At 34.3% G+C, this 22,934-nt stretch overlaps 1 protein-coding gene across 2 annotated transcripts in view; it reads right to left on the minus strand.

The window, feature by feature from the left end:
- ADAM10 (ADAM metallopeptidase domain 10) overlaps nt 1-22,934 on the minus strand; it is a 108,219-nt gene that overhangs the window by 72,978 nt on the left and 12,307 nt on the right. Inside the window, exons 1-2 of one of the 2 annotated variants that reach the window (XM_074366203.1) lie at nt 9,857-13,203; nt 7,251-7,401 (exon numbers count right to left, since the gene is read on the minus strand). Coding sequence is in view for 1 of the 2 variants with exons in the window: in XM_074366202.1 (XP_074222303.1) it covers nt 7,251-7,401 (151 nt within the window). In the remaining variant the exon portion in view is untranslated. Of the gene's footprint in view, nt 1-7,250; nt 7,402-9,856; nt 13,204-22,934 lie in introns of those variants that run through there. The other variant, XM_074366202.1, reaches the window with a different exon arrangement.

Here is a 22,934-nt window from a genome sequence, read left to right on the forward strand (position 1 = left end):
AGCACAGCGCTAAGCCTGGGGACGTAGGCATGCACAACGCAATCCACAATCCACATTCTAGCTCCTACACGGTTAGTGCGCAGAGAGAAAGGGAAAGAAAAGGGGGGAAAGAAGGAAGTTGGTCTCGTAGTGATAAGTGCTATGATGAAAAACAAAGCAGGATAAATGGCCAGAGTGGGAGAGGGAAAGAAGATGCTATTTCACAAAAGAGTGGTAGAAAAGGTTTCTCTGACAGACGACATTTAAGCAGGGACTTGAATGAAGTGGAGGAGCAAGAGCTGTGTTGTTATGGAGCAGAGATGCAGAAGGGTTTCAGGCAGAGGAACTACAAGTGCAAAGGCAAGCGTTGTGTGTTGGAGAAAAACCACTGGGGCTACAGCGGTATAAAGAAGGGAGAGAACAAGAGATGAGGTAAGAGAATAGAACCTAGCACACAAGAGACTCCAAAACCTTCACTGAATTAATGAAGACTTGTCGGAGCAGCAAGTCTCTATGTGACAAATGCCCTCCAAAATATCTCCATGAATATATTCCTTCAAACTACAACATTCCTTGTTCCCTTTTTGGGGAGTGAGGGGAAGGAAGGGGACTTGCCCTTCTGCCATAAACTCATCATCTCAAATCTCTCCTTTTAAAAGATAAAATGTATCATCTTTTCCCTGTGCTCCTCAAGGATTCCACTTGCATCCACATTTTCCTGCCCCTGTTACTTTTCCACATAGAGAGAGGACTGAGGATCACTTCTTATCCCGAGTCTTCCTCCCATTTAAATTTCTGATGAAGCAGAGGTATTGCTGTTTGCTACAGCAAAGTGTTTGATAGCTTTTTTATTTGTCTTGCTGATAATATCATCTTCTAAAAGAAAAAGAACACAATGATGAGAACTTCTACTCTAGAGTTAATGCTGATAAATTATGAATAACTGGTTGATGAAGTGACAAGAAGTTAGGAAGAAAGTAACACCATCATCCTATTATCATGTAGTTTGTTAAAAACAAGAAGAGAGAAAACAGCATAAGACAGCAAAGGTTTCAATAAAACAGATTATTTAACACTCACAGAAAACACAGGTAAAATCTTCTATTTGGAGATTTTAAATACATATAGGTGAAGTCGAATGACCATTTCTCCAAAATGTCACCCAACATTAAGTTGGACAAAATGACCCTTGAAGTCTCTCAAGATAAAGAATGTGAAAGGCTCACTCAGTTTGACAAGTGCAAGTAAGCCACTGCTGAAACTGAAACATAAAAATTGGAGTCATGTATTTAGTCAGAAGATTCTTACAATGGACAAATTAAATGTGTTTGTACTTCATATATTTAGGAAAAAATTAGCCAAGCTATACTCAAAAGATAACTGGGTCCTTGCAATTAATCACCACAGAATTAGCAGGGATGGTTCCACAAAGATATTGGCCCACTATGCTCTTGTAACCAAAATGTCCAAAGATATATTGGTTATTACCATGAATCATTAGAAATTCAAACAAAAATGTTATTTCTTTACCCTTAAACCAGACTGTGATGTATGTACATCTGGATTACTCTGTGTAATTAGATCACCAAGATCAAACAAAACTAGAGAAACTCAAGGAAGGAGAAGTAACATGGACTAGAACACTGGTAATGCTGAGCATGACAAAAACAAAAAAGCAGCAAATTGACCACTTCTCTCCTTGAAACACTTTCTCCCTTGGCATCTAGTATCACGCTCTCAGGTTTTCTACTTTTCACTCAGCAGCCTTTGTACCCCCTCCTCCACCTACAACTTAAAATGACTCCTCTTTATACCTCACTACATATTAACCAGGACCAATAAATTCTACCTTCAAATTAGCTCTTACATCTATTCACTCTCCTTCCTAACTAGTCTCAATGCATTTTACCTTACTCCCTTCCAAACTACTCTTCATTCACAGACTAGACTTTTTAAACCTCATAAGTTACTTACCATTAAAAATCGTCCATGGCTAAGTAAAAAAATATCACCACGACTTACATAAACTCTCAAAGATCTGGCTCCTGCTTACATCTATAACCTAACTTGAAACCATTCTCCCTCCCATCTTAAGCACCACTCATACTGAAATTCCTTCACTTCCAAGAACATGCCACTTCTCATCTCAGTATCTTTGCACATGCTGTTTCCTCTGTCTAGAACACATTTCCTCCCCTTCTTTGCCTATCTTCTTCTTTAGTCATCCGTCCAGGATCCATTTAAAAGCCATTTTCTGAGAGTGGCCTTCCCTGACCTTCAGATAAGATGGCATCCCCCTATGCTCCCATAGCAATCTTTTAAACATTCCTTTGTTAACACTTATCACACCTGGCTTTCCTAATCAAATACCTGTTTCTCATGAGTCCATAAACTCCACGATAGCAAAGACCTCTCTTGTTCAGCTATTCTATTCCTACTGACTACCAAAAGTACCGGAAATACATTGGATGCTTAATAAATATATAAAACGATTAAAGGGTCAAAATAAACAAGTAGACTTACGAAACATCTCTTGTAGCTCAAATAAACTTAAACAAAAGGAAATGCATGATACATTTTTTCATTCAATTCAGGGACAAAAATTCCATTTAACTGAATTTGTGGTCTATAATTTCTTTAAAAGACAATGACAATGAATACTGCGACACAACCACTTGTCCCAGATTTGTCTCAGATGTGACAGAATGTATCACATCTGAGATTCTTGATATGCTAGACTTCATGTTTACGTTTGATTTGTTGGTTCAGCATTATTCTCCCAAAACAAACTGCTCTGGAACCTAACTAGTTCAAAGTGATTATAATTTAAGGTCTCAAAGATGCACACAAGTTAATAACTCGGTTTTATTCCTATATACAAGTATCAAAAATATATGTCAATCCACCTGGGCATATATCCAGAAAGTATCCTACTTCAAAATGACACCTGCACCCCAATACTCATAGCAGCACTATTTATAATAGCCAAGACATGGAAATAGCCTAAATGTCCATCAACAGATGACTGGATAAAGAAGATGTGGTATATTTATACAATGGAATACTATTCAGCCATAAAAACCGACAACATAACGCCATTTGCAGCAACTTGGATGTTCCTGGAGAATGTCATTCTAAGTGAAGTAAGCCAGAAAGAGAAAGAAAAATACCATATGAGATCGCTCATATGTGGAATCTAAAAACAAAACAAAACATAAATACAAAACAGAAACAGACTCATAGACATAGAATACAAACTTGTGGTTGTCAAGGGGGCAGGGGTAGGAAGGGACAGACTGGGATTTCAAAATGTAGAATAAATAAACAAGACTGTACTGTGTAGCACAGGGAAATATATACAGGATCTTGTGGCAGCTCACAGCGAAAAAAAATGTGACAATGAATATATGTATGTTTGTGTATAACTCAAAAATTGTGCTCTACACTGGAATTTGACACAACATTGTAAAATGACTATAACTCAATAAAAAAAAGTTGAAAAAAAAAAAGGTCAATCCAAAAAAGTTATACAGAGTTAAAAGTATCCTGGGTTTCTGCTACCCTACTCATGATATGCCAAATATAAAGTATAAGACATTTCCAGACTAATTCATTCAACCCCAGCCAGGATCCAAAGAGAATATTTATCCCTTTCACAGTTTTTTTGGGACACATTCTTGACATCCTCATGTTTCAGAAGTAGGGAGAACTTCAGTCTCAAACTGCACAGAAAACTTCCAATCAAATATCTGACCATTTACTTTGAACAGTTTGTAAATGTACAATTAAGGCTATAGGAAGAATTATCTTGTAAAAATAAAAAAAAAAGGAACTTTTAAGTTCTCCAAAACATTATACTTAAGATAAAATTCTGGTATCTTCTATACTACATACAAATCACACTAGTAGATAGAAACAATTTTTGATTTACTGATTATGTACCTAAATAATCAAACACAAAAGCAGAAAAAAATAGTTTACCACTGACTAGGTAGTGTTTTGATTTTTTAAAATTTAGTTACTTGGGTGTTACTAACATATTTTGCAGAATTTTAAAGTAGGAGGAAGCCTTAAACATTATTATCTCATCCAAAGCTCAAGGTCTTACTAATGAGGAACCTGAAGCTCAAAAGAAATCTCTTGATAACTCATGTCAAGTTATTCATTCAGTCTCCAAACTATCACTGTATTCCTTTCTCTAACCAGTTATGGCTGTTTGAATACATACACTTCCTATAAAATCATGAGCTTCTTTACTAAGTAGCTGCCCACACAAATGTAAATGTTTCAGAGGAAGTAAAGTCAGCAAAGTGGTGAGAAGACCAGAAAACAAAGATGACTACCCAAAGTACATCATGAAAAACAAAATAAAAAGGAAAGGGTTTAAATACACATAAGAAAAAAACATAATTTTATGATGTATATGCATCAAATTATTATGCTGTACACTTCAAACTTATATAGTGCTATATAATTACATCTCAAGACTGGAAGAGAAAAAAGAGTGACAGTTTTTCACGGAATTCTCAAAAATGGACATTAGGCTTAAAGAATCTTGACATTTCTTCGTTTAAAATTAACATGTGTAAACTTGGGATGTGATACGCTCTTATTTGCAAACTTGGAATCCAGGTTAAAAGAAGTTTTATGTGCTTAGGCATACAGGGCAAAGAATAACTTTAATACTGACACACACACACACACACACACACACACACACACAAGACAAAGAATAACTTTAATACATACACATACACACACACACACACACACACACACACACACACACACAGAGTCATACCCCATAGAGTCTGTGCTAGTACCCAAAACTAACATTTTGTATATGACAGGGGAGGAGGACAGATTAAGCGGGAAATCTATAATCATACTTACCGAGGTCATTTTGCAAGCCTGTTTCAAGGAAAGGGAGAACTAAAACTATCAGATCATAATGTTTTTAACTGAGGTATGTTAGAAGGTAGTGAAATGACCATGTTTTAGGGCACAAATTCTGAGACAGTTTAAATATATAAGTATAGTAATTGAGACAATAAAATAAAACACCTGAATTCAGATCTACTCTGACAAATGTGATATATGTATATAGTTAATTAAACAGATTTCTATTAAAAGTACCTAAGATAACCACTTATATACAGCATGAGATTTTCTGACTCCAGGTCCTTTGCTGAGAGCCTTAGCCAGAAGTAAGTTCTCCTTCCTTTGAATATTTATAGCATTTTATCTCTAAAGCACCATATCACATTTTCTTCTTATACAATGACTTACGTCTATCTTGCTGCTCCTATTACAATGACTAAATAACAGTGAGAACTCATAACACGCTCTCTCACTCTCACACATACAGAAAAACAAGAGGGGCTAGGGATTTGCTTTTGCCACATGTTTAGTATGAATTAGGTGATGGAGCTAGTAAAAATCTAATGATATAAAAGAAATGTGGTATCCAAACAAAGGCAGGTAGAATCTTTTTCTTTTGGCAGTCCCTATATTTGCAACATAGCATTAAATTCATTTTGAGATAGTCACTAAAAACTTAGGAAGGCTTAATGATTGCTTATTATTTCATGGTACCAATAAAGAATGGATAATTCAAAAATATCTGAAGTTAAGGGTAATAAAAAAATTTACATCAATTGCTGTCACTAAAATTTTTATCTAGAAGAGCAAACAGACCCTGAAATGAATGTTTTTCCCCCTTCAAATCAAAGTAGATTTTATAACTTGAAAGCAGTTTTTCTACAATGATCATTACTTTGTAATACGGAAATTAATTTCACTTAAGTAATGCATGTATTTCCATGTGCAAAACACTTCAAGTTTCAAAGCATATCTAATTTTCTGTTGTTTTTCATCCATTAAAATCTTTCCTGAGCATCAGTACTACAAGGGCAAAGAGCAGACACACTAAATATTAGCAGCCAGCCTGTGAGGAACAAACAACACAGTTATAGAAAAATAAACAAGAAATACACACATGAAAAGAAAAAGAGATCAAATCAAATGCCAACAGTACATATAAGTAAGTTAAAGGTTCAGGGGAAGGTGTAAGAAAAGTTTCAAAAAGTAGAACTTGAATTGTGTATTAAAAGATGATCGGAATGTATTTAAGTTAAATGATACACAGAACAAACTGTACGTGGTATATTCAGCAATCAGAAGACCATTCTGAGTGAAAGAGACACTTAATATTGGGAAATGGAGTACAGTAAGTTTAGAATAATAGACTTGAATTGCCTTACAAAGAATCTTGAAAGCCAAGTTAAGAAATGGCTAACAATCATTAATTTAAGACTTAAAGCAATAAGCTGACATGTAAAAGGAAGCATTTAAGGAAGAGTCATCATGTAGTAGTACGAAGGTGAGCTTTAATGATAAATGGAGTGGAAGCTGGGAAACCCATTAAGAGTTGAATAATAAATCAGGGTTACAGCAACAGAAAAAGTACAAAAGGAATAATTTATTAATTACAGCAGGCAACACAGAGAGTCTGACAAAGAATTCTCAAAGATTTTGTATCTAAGTACCCCTAACAAAGGAAAAACTATGGGGTTTTGAGTTAGCCAGGTGTGGGTCAAATAATCTGTGCTATGTAACTTGGAAGAAGTTATTTAACTTCTCTGAGTCTCAGTTTCCTCAAATATAAAAAGATAATTTACCTTGTTTGGGTGTTGAGAAGATTAATAAGAAAATGCACATAAATCATCTACGTACCTAGAACATCACAACACTAAATAAATATGATTTTTACCTCTCTCCCTTGCCTCCCTATTCTTTATTCCTTAAGAATTCTGAGAATTGAGCAGTATAGTAAGTAATCTATCTACAAGTTGTCATTTTAGAGGTAATAAAACTGAGTTAATGAGAAATTAAATGACTTATTCAATGGCATACAACTAGCTACCTTCACTGCTGGCACCAGAAAAGAAATATACAGACCTTAAAACACATTAAGAAATAGGGAAACTACAAACACAGACTCTTCTTTAAAGACATATTCTCTAATAATACAATAGAGGATCTGATTCATAAACTTAAAACATTTAAATGTGACTGTTTCCTTAACAATATAAAAAGGACAATCCATATGAAAAGAAAAAAATGCTTAAAGTGGACACCAAATTCCAGTGTAGGCTGAATTTCCAAATGGGGACCTTTCCATTAGAGAAGGAAAATTAAGGGTATAAATTGCTTCTCTAAACTTAGAGTGAATATATGGGAACTTCAGACACAGCAACAAATTTACTCACCTTCCATGAGCGTGGAAATCTAGACGTAAAAACTGGTCCTCATGTGAGACTGCTCTTTTGGCACGCTGGTGTTTTTGGTGTAATGAATCCACATCATAAGATAATCCTTCATAATGTCTAATGAATTTATTTAAAGGATTTCCATACTGACCTATAAAAAGTAAACAGAATTAGTATCATATTGAAGGCCCATTTGAGTTCTAATATTCCATGATTATTCAAATACCTAAAAAGATGTAAGAAACAACAGCTTCACTAATCCTAGTATTTCATTTTCACAGTTTTAAAAAGCTTATTGTAATGGGAATTTTAACCACACACAAAAGTTTTGAGGTTAGCCATGGGTTTGTCTAGGATGTACTTTATCAGATTAAGGAAGTTCTCTTGTATTAATAATCTGCTGATAAAAACTATCAGGAACAGATGTTGACTTTTGTCACCCACTCCTTCTGTATCTCTTAAGAAGATTATATAATTTTTTGTTTTTAATTTATCAATAAGGCAAATTAAATTGACTTATTTTCTAATGTTAAACCAACCCTGCCCTATTGAAATAAATCTGTCATCATACATCATCTTTTACAATACAGTTGGAGTCAATCTGTTATACTTTTATTTAGAATTTCTATTGATGTTCATGAGAAACACTGGTCTGTAGTTTTCTTGTACTTTGTCAAGTTTTGGTATCAATGTAAAAAAAAGTTGGAAAATTATTAACTCTTCTTCAATTTTCTGGATGAATTTATATAGAACTGATATTTCGTCCTTAAATGTTTGATAAAATTCACCAGTGAAGCCATCTTGGCCTGGGGTTTTCTTTTTGAAAGGTTATTAATAACAATTCCAATTTCATATATGACAGCTATTCCAGTTATCTACTTCTGGAGTGAGCTGTGGTAAGATTTTGTCCATTTCACACAAGTTGCTGAAGTTATGGAGATAAAGTTGTTCATAATACTTCCTTATTATGTTTTTTATATCTTCTGAATCTGCAATGATGTTACCTTCCTCATTACTGATACTGGTAATCTACATCATCTCTCTTGCATTCCTGATCAGGACAGCTAGAGATTTATGGATTTTACCGATCTTCTCAAAGAACCAACTTTTATTTCCTTGATTTTCCTTCATTATTTTTCTATTTTCTATCTTTCCATTTTCACTTTGATCTTTCTTACTGCTTATTGTGACTTTAATTGCCCTTCTTTCTTCAGCAAAGGCCATTGATTTAAGACATCTTTTCTAATCCATGTGCTTAGTGCTATAAATGTCCCCTTAATACTGCTTTAGCAGCATCCTACCAATTCTGTTATGTTACCATTTTCATTTGTTCAACATACTTTCTAATTTCCCTTTTAATTTCTTCTATGATTCATGTGCTATTTAGAACTCCATTATTTAAACTCTAAATGGAGCATTTTTCAGTTATTTTTCTTTTATTGACTTCTAATTTAATTCCACGGTAGCCAGAGAACACACTTTGTATGACATCAATCCTTTTACATATATTTGAGACATTTTATGATCAAGAATATGGTCTCTCTTTGCAAATGTTTCATGCACACTTGAAAAGAATGTGTATTCTGCTGATAATGGACACGTGTTATAGAAATGTCACTGTCTGCTCTTACTGAGCATAGTGTTTTATAAACGTCAACCAGCTCAAGTTGGTTGACAGTGTTGTTTAAGCTTCCTATCCTTAATGATTTTCTATCTACCTGTTCAATAATTGAGAATGGGGTATTAAAATCTCTAAGATTGTGACTTTTTCTATTTCTCCTTGCAATCCTTTCCTTAATTGATTTTTGAAGTTCTATTATTACATAAATGTTAATGATTATTATGCCTTTGGATTAATTTACCTTTTATCATTATCAAATGATCTTCTTTACTCTTTGTAATATTCTATGTTCTAAAATCTACTTTGTTTGACTTTAATATAGCCAGTCCATCTTTTTATTTTTTTTTTTTTTGACTAGCATGGTATCTCTTTTTCCATCTTTTCACTTTAAACTTATCTGTGCCTATATACTTAAAGTGAGTTCACTGTAGGTAGCATAAGGTTGGGTCTTTTTTTTTTTTTTATCCAATCTGATCATCTCTGCCCTTTAATTGGGGTGTTTAATAAACATTTAAAGTAGTTACTAATAAGGTTAGGCTTAAATCCATCATGTTGCTATTGATTTCTATTAGTTTCATCTATTATTTGCTCCCTTCTCCTTCTTTGAGACTATTTTTAAATTCTGTTTTATCTCTTCACTGGCTTATTAGCAAAACCCTTTGGTTATTTTAGTGGTTGCTTTAGGGCTTACAGGATACATCTTTAACTTAGACTACCTTCAGGTGACATTGTAACACTTCAGGTATAAGAACCTGACATTACTGTACTTTCATTTCTCTCTTCCTGGTCTTTAGACTATAGTCACCATATACTTTATTTACTTAAATCTTATAAACTCCACAATATATTGTTATTGTTTTGATTTAAACAAACAGTTATCTTCTAAATAGATTTAAATAACAGGAAAAAATATATTTCTCATTTCCAGGGTTCTTCATTCCTTTGTGTGGATCCATATTTCTATCTGGTATCTTTTCCCTTCTACCTGGATAAAATCCGCTAACATTTCCTCTGCTGGTGAAGAGCTCTTCCAGCTGTTTTATGTCTCAGAGTCTTTATTTCATCTTCATTTTTGAAAGATATTTTCACTGGGCATAGAATTCCAGGCTGACAGGCTTGCTTTTTAAAAAAAAAAAAAATGTTTAAAATATTGCTCCACTACCTTTTCATCTGAATTCCTTCTGACAGGAAATCTGTCATCCTTACCATTATTCCTCTGAATATAATGTCTTTTCCCTCCCTAGTGCTTTTAAGATTTTCCTCTTTAATGCTGGTTTTGAGCAATTTGATTACAAAGTACTTTAGTTCCTTTATATTTATTGATCTTAAGTTTCAGTAAACTTCTTGGAACTGTGGGTTCATAATTTTCAACTATTAATTCTTCAATTTTTTTTTTCATTCTCCCCGCTCCACCCCTACCCAAGCATTCCAAGTATACTGGGTCATGCAAACCTTTCCAAAGCCCACTCATGGTGTTCTCATATTTTTTAAAACTTCTTTTCTCCTAGTTTCATTTTCAGTAGTTTCTATTGCTATGTCTTCTAGTTCAATAATATTCTGTAACATCTAATCCTGTTGTTAATGCCATCCAGTGTGCTTCCCATTGAAAACACTGTAGTTTTTATCTCTAGAAGTTAGATTTGTCTGCTTTATATCCTTTATGTCTCTACTTAACTTTTAAAACATATGAAATATAGGTATAATAAGTCTTTTAATGTTCTTGTCTGCTAATTCTAATACCCAGGTCAGTTATGGGCTGGTTCCAATTGACTGCTTATTTTTCTCTTTATGGATTGTTTTCCTGCTTCACTGCAGGATATAATCTTTTCTGAATAATCTTTCAGGGAATGGAGGGCAGATACTGTAAACTTCACCTTGCTGGGTGCTGGACATTTTCTGTATTCCTATAAATATTCTTAGGCTTTGTTATAGGACAAAGTAAAGGTAGTTAGAAATGGTTTGATCCTTTTGGGTCTTGCATTTATAATTTGTTACCTAAGTCTGGAGCCATGCTCAGGGTAGGGCTAATTATTCTCCACCACTGAGGTCAAGATCTGAGTACTCTATCCAGTGCTCCACAAATCATGAGTTTTTCGGTCTGGCCAGTGAGAATAGGCACTATTTCCTGCACTAAGTGGACATGGGGCACTGTTTCTTTCCCTGGTCTCTCATAGTTTCCTCACATGAGCACACTGACTAGTACTCTGCCCAACGCTCCAGGGGAAACCCTCTGCAGATCTCAGGCATTCTCTCTCTATGCAGTGCTCTTAATTCTGATATTCTGTCTGCAAACTCTAGCTGCTTTGGTACCATTCCATCTCATCAATTCTGCTGCCCTCCACCGAGGTTCCCTCTCATAGCACTGGAGATGGAAATTTCTTACAGGCAAAAGCTCGAACCATCATAGGTCTTGACTCATTTGTTTCTCCTCTTTCAGGGATCAATGTCCCTCACTATCTAGCGACCAGTGTCTTAAAACCCATTGTTTCTCTGGTTTTTCCCCTAGTTTTCTTGCTCTTTTTCAGGCAGAAAGATAAATCTGGTCCCTGGTCTCTCCATCTTCATCATGAGCAGAAGTCAGAAACAGTGATTCCTTAACAAATCAGGTATAATTTCTTCCTACAGAAAACTGCCCTTTTTTATAAAACAAACACCAAATTTCAATTTTTAATTTAATTTTTTATTTTAATTCATAAATTTGCCTAATATATTGCATAAACCCTAAGTGTTTCATCACTAAATTTTTTATGTATGCAGTCAGTGGCTAGTCACTATATGGTTAAGGATACAAACTCTTAAATCATCTGGATTTAAGTTCTGGAGATTACACAGCAAGGTAAATATATTTACTAACACTGCTGAATTGTACATAAGAAATGATTAAGATAGTAAATTCCACAATTAGCATTTTTTTTACTGGAATGAAAAAAATTATCTGGGTTTGAATCCCATTACCTTCATTTACTGGGTTGTTTCCCTGATTAAGTGGAAAACTCAGCTTCAGTTTCCCACCCTTAAAATAGGAGAATACCTCTCTCTTAAGGCTGTTAGGATTAAATGATATAAGTCATGTGTGGCAATTAACTAAGTGCCTACCATACAGTAAAGGCTCAATGAATTATTCATAGTCATCACCATCTCTTCCCTTTCCTCCTCCTCCTTTTCCTCCTTCTCCCACACTTCTCTGAGACCTATATGTACACATTGAGGCCATACATTCAGGAATAAAGACAGAACTGGGTTTGAATTCTGACATTTCTTAGCTATGACTACATGAGCTGGATAATTATTTAACTTTTTGAAAATCTCAGGGGTTTTTTAATCTGTAAAATAGAAACAACAATGAATACCTTAAATGAAAATAAACTGCTTAGCACAAAGGCTGGCATGCAAAAACCATTCAATTTAAACTACAACTGAGTCACTTCACCATGCTTTCAAATGCACTGTTCTAAAGAGAGGTGACAGAAATGAAGTCCTAAACTAGAATGCATAGCTTTCTTTACAATTAGCAAAGAAAATATAGTGAAGCCAGGGTAGAAGAGAAAATAAAGCCTAGTGGTATGAAACTTTCAATCAAGACTAAATAATTGAATCATGCTAATGTATTTTTCTTTCCTTAAAAATATCTCTAAATTTATAGCTGGATTTTTAAAAAAAAAAAACATCCCCTACAAAAGAAAAATCAAGAAAAAAATCAAGAATAAGGAAGATGCAGTGTGAGAACTTCAGGGTAGTTTCTTTCATTTTGAAAACCAAAGTAGGACTACTGAATTGTATCTCTCTTAAGTGGACTAAGCAGTCACAGCACAAAGTTAACTTTGCAAAGTTACTGCTTCCACTCCTTCTTCAGCACCAGAAAGTGAACTTTTTAAGTCACAGAGCAGATAAAGTATTTTGCCAGTTCGGATAACTTAAAACAATAGCTATGACTGTTCTGCTGAAGTACATGTGATTAAAGCTCAATTATTTGCATGGCAGGAACAATTCTGGGAGAGTTATTAAACAAAGTCATCTTTCCTCTGTCCCACACACAGAGGAATTTTATAAAGCAACATAATGTTTACTTTCATTTGCAAAGGACCTGAGTAATGATTTTCCGAATCTTTATAATTGAGATAAAACATGACTTACGGTGCTTAACTGAGAAAGTTAAAAATGCTACCCAAGGACATAGAGTTAACAAGTCCACTTCATTATCATCTTCTACGTAAGACTTAAAGCTTCTGTATTAACTATGCCTAAATATCAGTATTTACAATACAATCTCGGTAATATAAAAAATTATTGAAGATTATGTATTGAATGAAACTGTATTATAATTTCTCCCTCCAATACTTAATGAAACAAAGGGAGAACCATGGGGGAAAACAACAACTACTACAAAAAGCAGTCCACCCTCCCACATTAAAAAAAAAAAAAATCCCCAAGAACTGAAACCAAGTAAGTAGAGATATAACCATTGTGTCCTAGAGCTGGCTGATTAGGCTCATGAGTGCCAATTCTCTTCCCAATGCTATGCTCAATGGCATTATGTTGGCAGCTTGAAATCAACCATGGATGGAGTAGTTACACTACTGAAATTAGAAAAGGCTACAAATCAGAACAACTTTTTTCTTGTTTTCAAGACAGCCAGTGTACTAATACAACACTGGGTATAACTTAGTAGCATAATCTTTGAAACAAGGAGCCAAGGAAATAAACAGAATATTCTAATGAGAAAGTGGAAAAGCATACCACACTGGACTCCTGATGCTGGCCCTAACCTTCAGAACTCATAAAATTCACTTAAAAAAAAATACCTCTAGAGAACAGAACTCTGGAATTCTCAAAAAGGCTGTATATGATCATGATCCCATGACTCCAGAAAAGTAGGTAAAACATAAAATAATCAGCCCCTCAAACTGTGACTTGAAGGGAAAAAAACACACTGGTCTCAGAGACAAGGAAAAAAGAAGTTACCCACATTACATCACAGAAAAACAACAGGACAGAGAAGAGCCACACAACCATGAACATGACATTGTCCAAACATATGACAGCAAAACAACAACAACAACAACAACAACAAAGCAAAAGACAAGATAACCCAACTGAGAAGGAAGCAAAAAACACTTGGAAACAATCCTGGACAAACTGTTAATTTTCTTCAATATAGCAACATCATGGTTATATAGTAGGAAAAGAATCTGAATTTTTGGATATGTATTTTGAAGTATTTAGCAGTAAAGTGACATGCATAATTTTCATTGAAGTGATTCATGACAGGTCAAAAATGAAAGGGACACAAATTACTATCAATTTCCACTTCTGACTATAATGGAGGAAAAGGGACTAACTTTAACCTACCACCATAAATAATTAGAAAACTAGAAAAAATACATGGTAGGATAAACAAATGAGGTTAAGACATACAACTGGCCCAACTTACTACCTAAAAGGAGTTTCTAGGTCAATGTGCAGGGTGAAGGAACCCAAACAGAGGCTGCTGGTCTCACTCAATTGAGGAGCCAGATATCTGAGTTCAGAGAGGGCAGGCATTTAGAATTTGTGGGTCAGGGTACCAAAGAAGAGGAAGCTACACAGAAAGGAAGCTCAGAGACCTGAGGAGGGATCCCCTTACATGTTTGGCTGAGTAAAAATCTGATCATGTGAGAGAATCAACTGTCCCAGGCCAGAAAAATAAACCACAAAGAAAGTAAGCAGAGGAATCTTCAAAGCTTATACAGAACTCGGAAATGTTCATATTCCCACCATCCAGAGAAGACACACCTGTAATACATGGAGCACTGGGTAAAGTCTTCAGAAAACCATCACCTTATTCATGGGGTAAAATTAGCCATAAACTAAAGGTTGTTCTGGATCTACCATAACAAAGTTTAAAGGCCATCTTCCAAGGGATTCAACTAATTCCAAGTAGTTTAATTTTACACCAAAAAAAAAAAAAAATCAAATCTGAGTGTTTAAAGGAGACACAAAATCAAACACACAAAAATAGTAAAAATCAATGATGATCCATCCAATCAAAAATTACTAGGGGGTGGGAAGGGACAAACTAGGAGTTTGAAATTTGTAGATACTGACAGGCATATGCAGAATAGATAAACAAGATTATACTGTATAACACAGGGAAATATATACAAGATCTTATGGTAGTTCACAGTGAGAAAAAATGTGACAATGAATATATGTATGTTCACGTATAACTAAAAAATTGTGCTCTACATTGGAAATTGACACAACATTGTAAAATGACTATAACTCAATAAAAAAAATTTCTATGCATGTAAAGAATCAGGAAAATATTTTTTCTCCAATTACCAGAGGGAAAAAAAATCAGACATTTGAAACATAAATAATAGAGATGATGGAATTAGTATACAAACAAGTTAAAAATGATTATAAACACATTATAAGAATATTATAAAAACATACAAGAAAACAAACATGATGGGAAAAAGTGAAAGATACAATTCTAAGTCTATAGAGCCAAGAAACTCAACAAATTCTAAGCATCATAAATATAAAAGAAAACCACTTAGAGGCAAATCATGGGCAAATGGCTGAAATCTAGGGACAAAAAAACCTTAAAATCAGCTGTGGGTGGGTTAGGACCAATGGAGCTAGAGAAAAAGACATTACATACAGAGAACAAGGGTATAAATGACAGCTAACTCTACAAAAGTCAGAAGATAATTCAGCAACATGCTTAAAGTACAAGAAAAAAAATCTCAACCTAAGATTCTATACCCAGCAAAAATATCTTTCACAAATGAAGATGAAAGAAAAAAAAGTAAAACGAACCCTTTTGCAGACATCAAAGCTGACAATTCATCACCAGTAGCCCTGCACTGCAGAAATGTTAAAGTTTTTCAGGCAGAAGGAATATACCAGCTGGAAATCTGTGTTGGCACAAAGAACAGTGCCAGAAATGAAGAATATATGAGAAAATTTTAAAATTTCTTTTCTCATTTTTTAAATCTCTTTCAGAGTTAAGTGACTGTACTTAAAAAGCACTATGTAGGGTGGCATTTATGACACACATACAATTAAAATGTACGACAACAGAGCATGATGGAGGAGAGAAACAGAAGTATACTATAAGTCAAGTGGTATTTTATTTGAAAGTATACATTGATAAGTCACAAATGTATCCTGTACACCCAGGCACAACATCTAAAAACATATAATAAACAGGTATATTACATAAGCCAATAGCAGAGATAAAATGAAATCACTTTTTAAAGCAAATTAATCTCAAAGAATGTAGGAAATGAGGAATAAAAAAAGACTATGAACAGAGGAACTAACAGAAAACAAATAGTAGGATGGCAGTTTTAAACTCAGTCATATAAATAATTACATTTAAAGTAAATAATCTAAACATAACAATTAAAAGACAGAAAGTAATTTTCTTATTTTTCAAAAAAGAAAATGTAAATACATGCTGTCTAAAAGACACTTTAAACACATACAAAAAGATGAGTTAAAGTAAAAAAGGTGGGAAAAGTTATACCATCCAAACACTGATCCAAAAATAGCCTGGAGTGGCTGCAGTTTTATCAAAGTAAATTTAAAACAAACAACCCCCCCCAAAAAAATCTGAGGGATAAAGACAGACATTTCATAATGCACCCAAAGGATGTAACAGTCCTAAATGCATATCACATAACAGAGCTTCAAAGTGCATGAAGAAAAAGCTGACAGAAATGCAAGTAGACAAATCTGTAATTATAGTTGGAAATCATAACAGTCTTCACTGAGCAAGAAAAAAAAAAATAAGGATTGAACACTATCAAACAACTCGACCCGATTAACATTTACAAAATATTCCACCCAACAAAAGAATACATATTCTTTTCATGGGCACATGCAGTATGCACCAAGACAGACCTCAATTCTAGATCTTTAAGCATGTTTCTATAAAATTTGAAAGGCTGAAATAATAAAAGCATGTTTTCCTCCTACAGTGCAACTAAATCAGCAGCAGAAACTTGGAAAAATCCCCAAACATTAGGAACTTAAGGAACTTAACACACTTCTAAGGAGCCCATGGGTCAAAAAATTAATGAAAATGGAAATCAGAAAGTAGTCTGAATTAGCTGCAAAGAGCACAAGGAACTTTATAGGCTGATGTAAATGTCCTATACTATTTTTACTACGGTAGTGGTTAGACAACTATATACATCTCTCAAAATTGTTGAATTTTATTGTATAGAAGTTATACCTCAATAAAGCTATTTTCTAAAAATTTTAAAGAAAAATGTTGAAACAAGGTGATAGGCATATAGGTGTTTGGCCTTTCTCTTACTTTTCCCCAAATTATAAACTTTTTCCAAAAATACAGTCCAGAATCAAAAACAAAAACAATTCAAAATATTTCAACTTACCCTCCTTCAGGAAAATAAATAAAATCAACATTATATTCACCTCCAAGAAACTATTAAGCATCCTATAATGGCTCATTATTCATAAATAACTACTGGGGAATAAATAAATAACTACTGGGGAAATAAAAGATTAAATGGGGAAATTATTGGGGAAATAAAAGATTAAATGACAACCACTAATCACAAGCACCAAAAGAACATTGGGGGAACCAAACGTCAAGGTAAAATATCAGCTGACAAAGTAGCAACTAGACCATTCTGAAGAACTTCTTAGCAATACTGAAGGTACAACTTAACATTTAAGCTAAAAAGCTAAAAGAAAATCTGGGTGCCTACTATTCATCGCATGTTCAAGTAACAAATTTATTCATTAATTATTACCACTGAGACTGGAAATTTGTGTTTGTGGATGTTTCAGTCCTTAACCAACTAAATTTTTTTCTGTGTACAACATTTTGCCTTTTCCTCACGCACGGTATCCTGCTATTCAAACTGCATTTCAGGAACTAGCCACATGGGTATTTCCTGAAGAATTGTTAGCAGTACAGAATCTTGGGCTCTCCCCACATCTACTGATCCCAAAATGACTCAGGCTCTATTCAGCTGTACCTGATTCCCAACATGATTTGCATACATATTCAAGTTTGAGAAACTCTGCAACTGTTCTGCATACAGAAATTCCCTAATTTCCACCAGCAGCTGTATCCTTCTTCTTCTACATGTTTGCTTTAATCTAAGCATTTGACATTAAGTATATTAATAAGGCTACTTACCACCAGTGCTACCATTTAAGCAAGATATACCTTACTTGATGTCACAAGTAATGTACTGATTAGAAAAAGTTCCTAAATAATATAAAACAGGGGTAGGCAAACTACAATCCAAAGGCCAACTTGAAGTTGGTAATCTGTTTTTTCAACAGAGCGGTACGTTCATTCATTTATGTATTTTCTATCACTATTTTCATACTACAATGGCAGAGTTGAAAAGGCAGAGCATTGCAAAATAGATAACAAACCTACAGAAAGTTTACACAAGCACTCAATTTCATTAGTGTTGACTGGTTATAACCAACTTTTTTTTCCCACTGTTAACAGGAGTTCTAACCTGAGATCCATCTCTATAAGGGATTCACGAACCCCTTGATTTTTGCATGAAAAATTCTAAGAATGTGTATGTGTGTGTGTGTATTTTTTTTTTTTTTTTTGCTGGCACTTTGATTCTGCTTTTCATACTTAAATCTTTTACTCATTTATTTATAATTTTATCAATTTTAGTAAATTTACTTAAACTAGGGCTATCAAGCCATGCTGAATAACAGTGAGAGAGAGCATTTTTGCTTTGTTCCTGACTTTAATAAAAACATCTTTACTTTTCATCATACAATTTACTCATAATATTACACTTAGGTTTTTTTTCCCATTCCTACTTTAGAAATCTAGTATTTTAAAATTCACATGAAAATCTGGCTAAAAGAATGTGTTGAAAACAAACGTGTTTTAAAAAAAAAAAGCTTCACATTTCACATCTATAAATGGAAAAAATTAAAAACCCAAAACTATATATGCCTCCTTTATTTTAAAAATGTATTCAATTCTTTAAATGTACAGATAGCTCACTAGGTGCAAAAAATAGCCTGACTGGATAAACTTCTTGTTTAAGTATTTAACTAAAAAATGTTATTGGATGTAAACAATTACTAAAAAATTACTGGATGGAATGATAACTAAAATTTATTGAGCACTTGCTACAGCTTTTCATGTAATCCATTCAACTGACCTATAAAGTAAGAACTACTAGCCCATTTTAAAGAAAACTGGGTTGGGGTATAGCTCAATTGTAGAGTGTGTGCTCAACATGCATGGGGTCCTGGGTTCAATCCCCAGTACCCCCATTAAAAAAAAAACACTCAAAAAATAAAATAAAGAAAATAGAATTGAGATCTATAAACAAGTCCAAGGTCACACAGCAATTAGGTGACAGTGCCAAGGAGATAATTTTGGTTTCAATCTTCATGACTTTCTACAATAATTCTATTACCCTCATCATAAACAAGGCAAGTTACTGATTCACATTTTTGATATGACTACAAAAAAAACTGAAAAGAAAAAAAATTATCTAAATATAGCATATAACAGGGATCTTTTAAACCAGTTTAAAACCTAAACTGACATCTACCTCTAAGATGTGGAAAAACATGTAATGAAATAGCACAGAAGACTGTACTTCTTACACACACACACACAAATATATATATATGCATGTATGTATGTATACCCTTGATTTCCACAGCTAGTGATTGAAATTGGCACAGTTTACTCTGTAGGAGCCCATGCCAACCTCCAACTTTTGCACTACTTAGCTCAGTCAGACACCACAAAATTGCCTGTTCCCACATGCAGAGTCTGGACCTACTCAACTGAGATTTGTTCCTATACCTTAGCAACCAGTCAAAAGCTCAAAAAAGTAGGGACAGAATGCAGCTCTAACACCAAATCTCAATGATGCAGTTAAATATTCATCCATCTCCTCAACCATATCTGAACAGACCCTGACCTCTGATCTACTCATATTTGTATCTTATCTCCCCTTTGTTACAGATCTCCTGATTCCCTAGTTCCAAGCTGCCTACTTGTCTACTCCAATTCCTAATCAGCTACCCTATTCCTGATCCCTGTTACTTGCTAGACTCTTCCAGGTTCCATCATCCTATGAAAACATATGCCCTAATACTAACAATATCATTGCTTCTATAATAATAAGCATGAACCAAGAGAAATCATGAATCAAGCAAAGCAACACCAGACACAAGTATGAATACAAGATTTTGTGCTTCTTACAAATCAACATGCAAATCCTACAAAGGAAACCTGACCCAGAATCTACAGATTTTTCCATAAACACTAAAGCATTCTCCATTGTGATCTCATTCAATTCCCATACTTCCCATACAATATTCTTTTACTTGAAGTATTATTCTATCACTTGACAATAATATTGGAATCCTCCCCACCTTTATCTTCCTCAAGACTATCCAGGTATTTCCAGAAGCAGGAGTATATACCATAATTACCCCCAAAATATCTTGTGAAAAACACCAACCCTAGTGGAGAGGCCTGCCTCTCCAATGCCACTTTTGTACCACAAATACAAGCTTTAAACAACTAGGGGAAAATCTGTCATAACTGTCTGAAAGATGTACACTATTGGCAAAACTTCAGCAAGCATACATGTCTGCTCATCCAGAATCCAGATCTCCAGTGATGCTTCTGATTAGAGGAGCCTACTTAAGAAGACTAGTTTACATGTCTGTGTCCTAGTTGCAAATGAAAGGCTGAGGAGTCTAAATTAGGGAGATGAAATTCTTAAGGCTGAAAATGTGTCAAACAAAGCAAGGTTCAAAAAGTTCTAGACAGTCAAAAATCATAACAAATTACTGGCCTCCACTCTTGCCCCACTACAGTCTTATTTTTCATACAGCAGCCAGAGTAATAACGTTCAAGTAAAGTCATATCATGTCAGTCTTCTGCTCAAAACCTTCTAAAGGTTTCCTAACTGCTCAAAATCCTAACCATGGCTTACAAGGCTGACCACGATCCTTATAAGGGGCTGCGTTCTCTCACTCCACTCCCATATCTGTCTCACCTTATCTTCTGTCACTCTTCCCTTACTCTGCAGCCACATGAGCCTCAACACCTGTCCCTCTGCCTGGAACATCCTCCCTCAAAGAAGGGCTGGCTGCCACACTTCATTCAGATACCTACTCAATTTCTTCAAAAGCTTTCTTTGATCATGCTAGCTGAAAGCCTATGTCCCTATCATACTCATTCCAACCCTGCTTTATCTTTCTTCACACTATTATTTATTGACATATCCCTCCACCACTTGAACATAAGTTCCATAAGAACACGGACTTCGATTTGTTCAATGATGTACCCTCATTACCTAGAACAGAGTAAGAAAGAAAATAAGTGCTCAATAAATGTTTGCCATAAGAATTAAGGAATCCACTCAATGTTCCATGGAAATATCCATTTTCATTTATATTTATAAAGAAAAAAAAGCAGCTATACATTGCTGATAAGAGAGCCATGCATCAATCATCAGGAAATGTGATCCTATGATACTCATCCAAGAAGTATCAGAATTTCTAATAGGTCTAGCATTTGCAAAGTGCAATTTGTTAAAAATAAATTTATTATAGATCTCTTCACTAGATAAGGTTTTTAAAAATCTTCCACTGATGCTATGAGCACATTTTAGATATTGGTCTCTGCAATTACCCATGCAACTTTCAGCACCAATTTGCATGACTTTCTGGACAGCGTTGTAACTGTCATGCTGGTGTTGCAACTAAGTTCTTCAATAACCACGGAAGTACATGGTCAACATCTTACTTCATATTTCAACAGTTTAGCAAGCATTAGCTTTTATTTATAAGTAGAACTAAACTTCATGGGTTAGAATCCCAGCTCTGCCACTTACTAGCTGAGTGATCTTGGACAAGTTACCTACCTCTTTCTGCCTTATTTTCCCTGTCTGTAAAATAAGTGAAATAGCAGTATCTGTACCTAATAATGTTGTTATATGGATTAAATGAATTAATGTGCTTAAAATAGTGTACAGTATCTAACAGGTAAGAATGCACTAAATTATGGCTTAATTAATCAATGAATATATTATCTCACTTAACCCTCAAAACAACCATATATGACAAGTACAATTAATCTTAAGATGAGGCACAGAGAGGGTAAGTAACCTAACCAAGAGTACAAAACTTCCTTCTGTGATTCTAAATCTACCCCAAAATGAAAATGGGCTTTTTATAAAGTTTCATGTTAATAGCATAGTAAAGTTTACAACTTTTATTGGACATAATCAGATAATCATGAAGACACTCTATATTTCCTTTTAGTCTAATTTTTGCAGGGAATGACAACTGCTAAGTTTTTAAAAATATTTTTTTAATAGGAACACATAGTAGTTGAAAAAAAGCAATGAAGTTTTTATAGAGAAAATTCTAACCCATTCAACCTAAGTAATATTTTTAATTAACAGGGCATTTAAAAAAAAGCCTACGAATCGAGAGTAAATAAAATAAAATAATGAACAACGAAAAAAAAACAAATATTGTATTGTAGTCCCTGAATACAGACCTGGAACTTCTTTTATCACTCTGATATATTATCCAAGCAGGGCAAAATGAATCACAGGGAAGATACCAGGAAGGACTCAAAGGATGGCAACCTTTAATTCCTTTTCTCCCTTCTAATAAGGAATATAAATACTCACTGAAGATGTTCTCATCATGTAAAGACCTTAACAATGGAGAAAACAGATCTGTTTCCTGACAATGATGAAAACAAAATACATTTAACCTAGAGTACAGTAAGATGGTAGTAATCTGACATCAAAGGAAAATGACAGGTTCCACTGAGGAAAATTCTAGATAACTGAAGTTTACCAAATATCTTTCCACTTGAAACAGTACTGGGTTTTACTTGTTTGTTTGTTTTTCTTTTCCTCTACTTTAGCATCTTCTTCAGCCAGGCTCATCCTTATTAACATCTTTATCCTAAGAGGTCATAATGATGTGATAACCTCTAGGCTATTATGTTATTATGCCATAGTTCTTATATAAAATGCTCCATCCTGCAGTGTGGTTGCCCTGTC

Source organism: Camelus bactrianus, chromosome 6 (genome assembly GCF_048773025.1).
Source record: "Camelus bactrianus isolate YW-2024 breed Bactrian camel chromosome 6, ASM4877302v1, whole genome shotgun sequence".
NCBI classification, from domain to species: Eukaryota; Metazoa; Chordata; class Mammalia; order Artiodactyla; family Camelidae; genus Camelus; species Camelus bactrianus.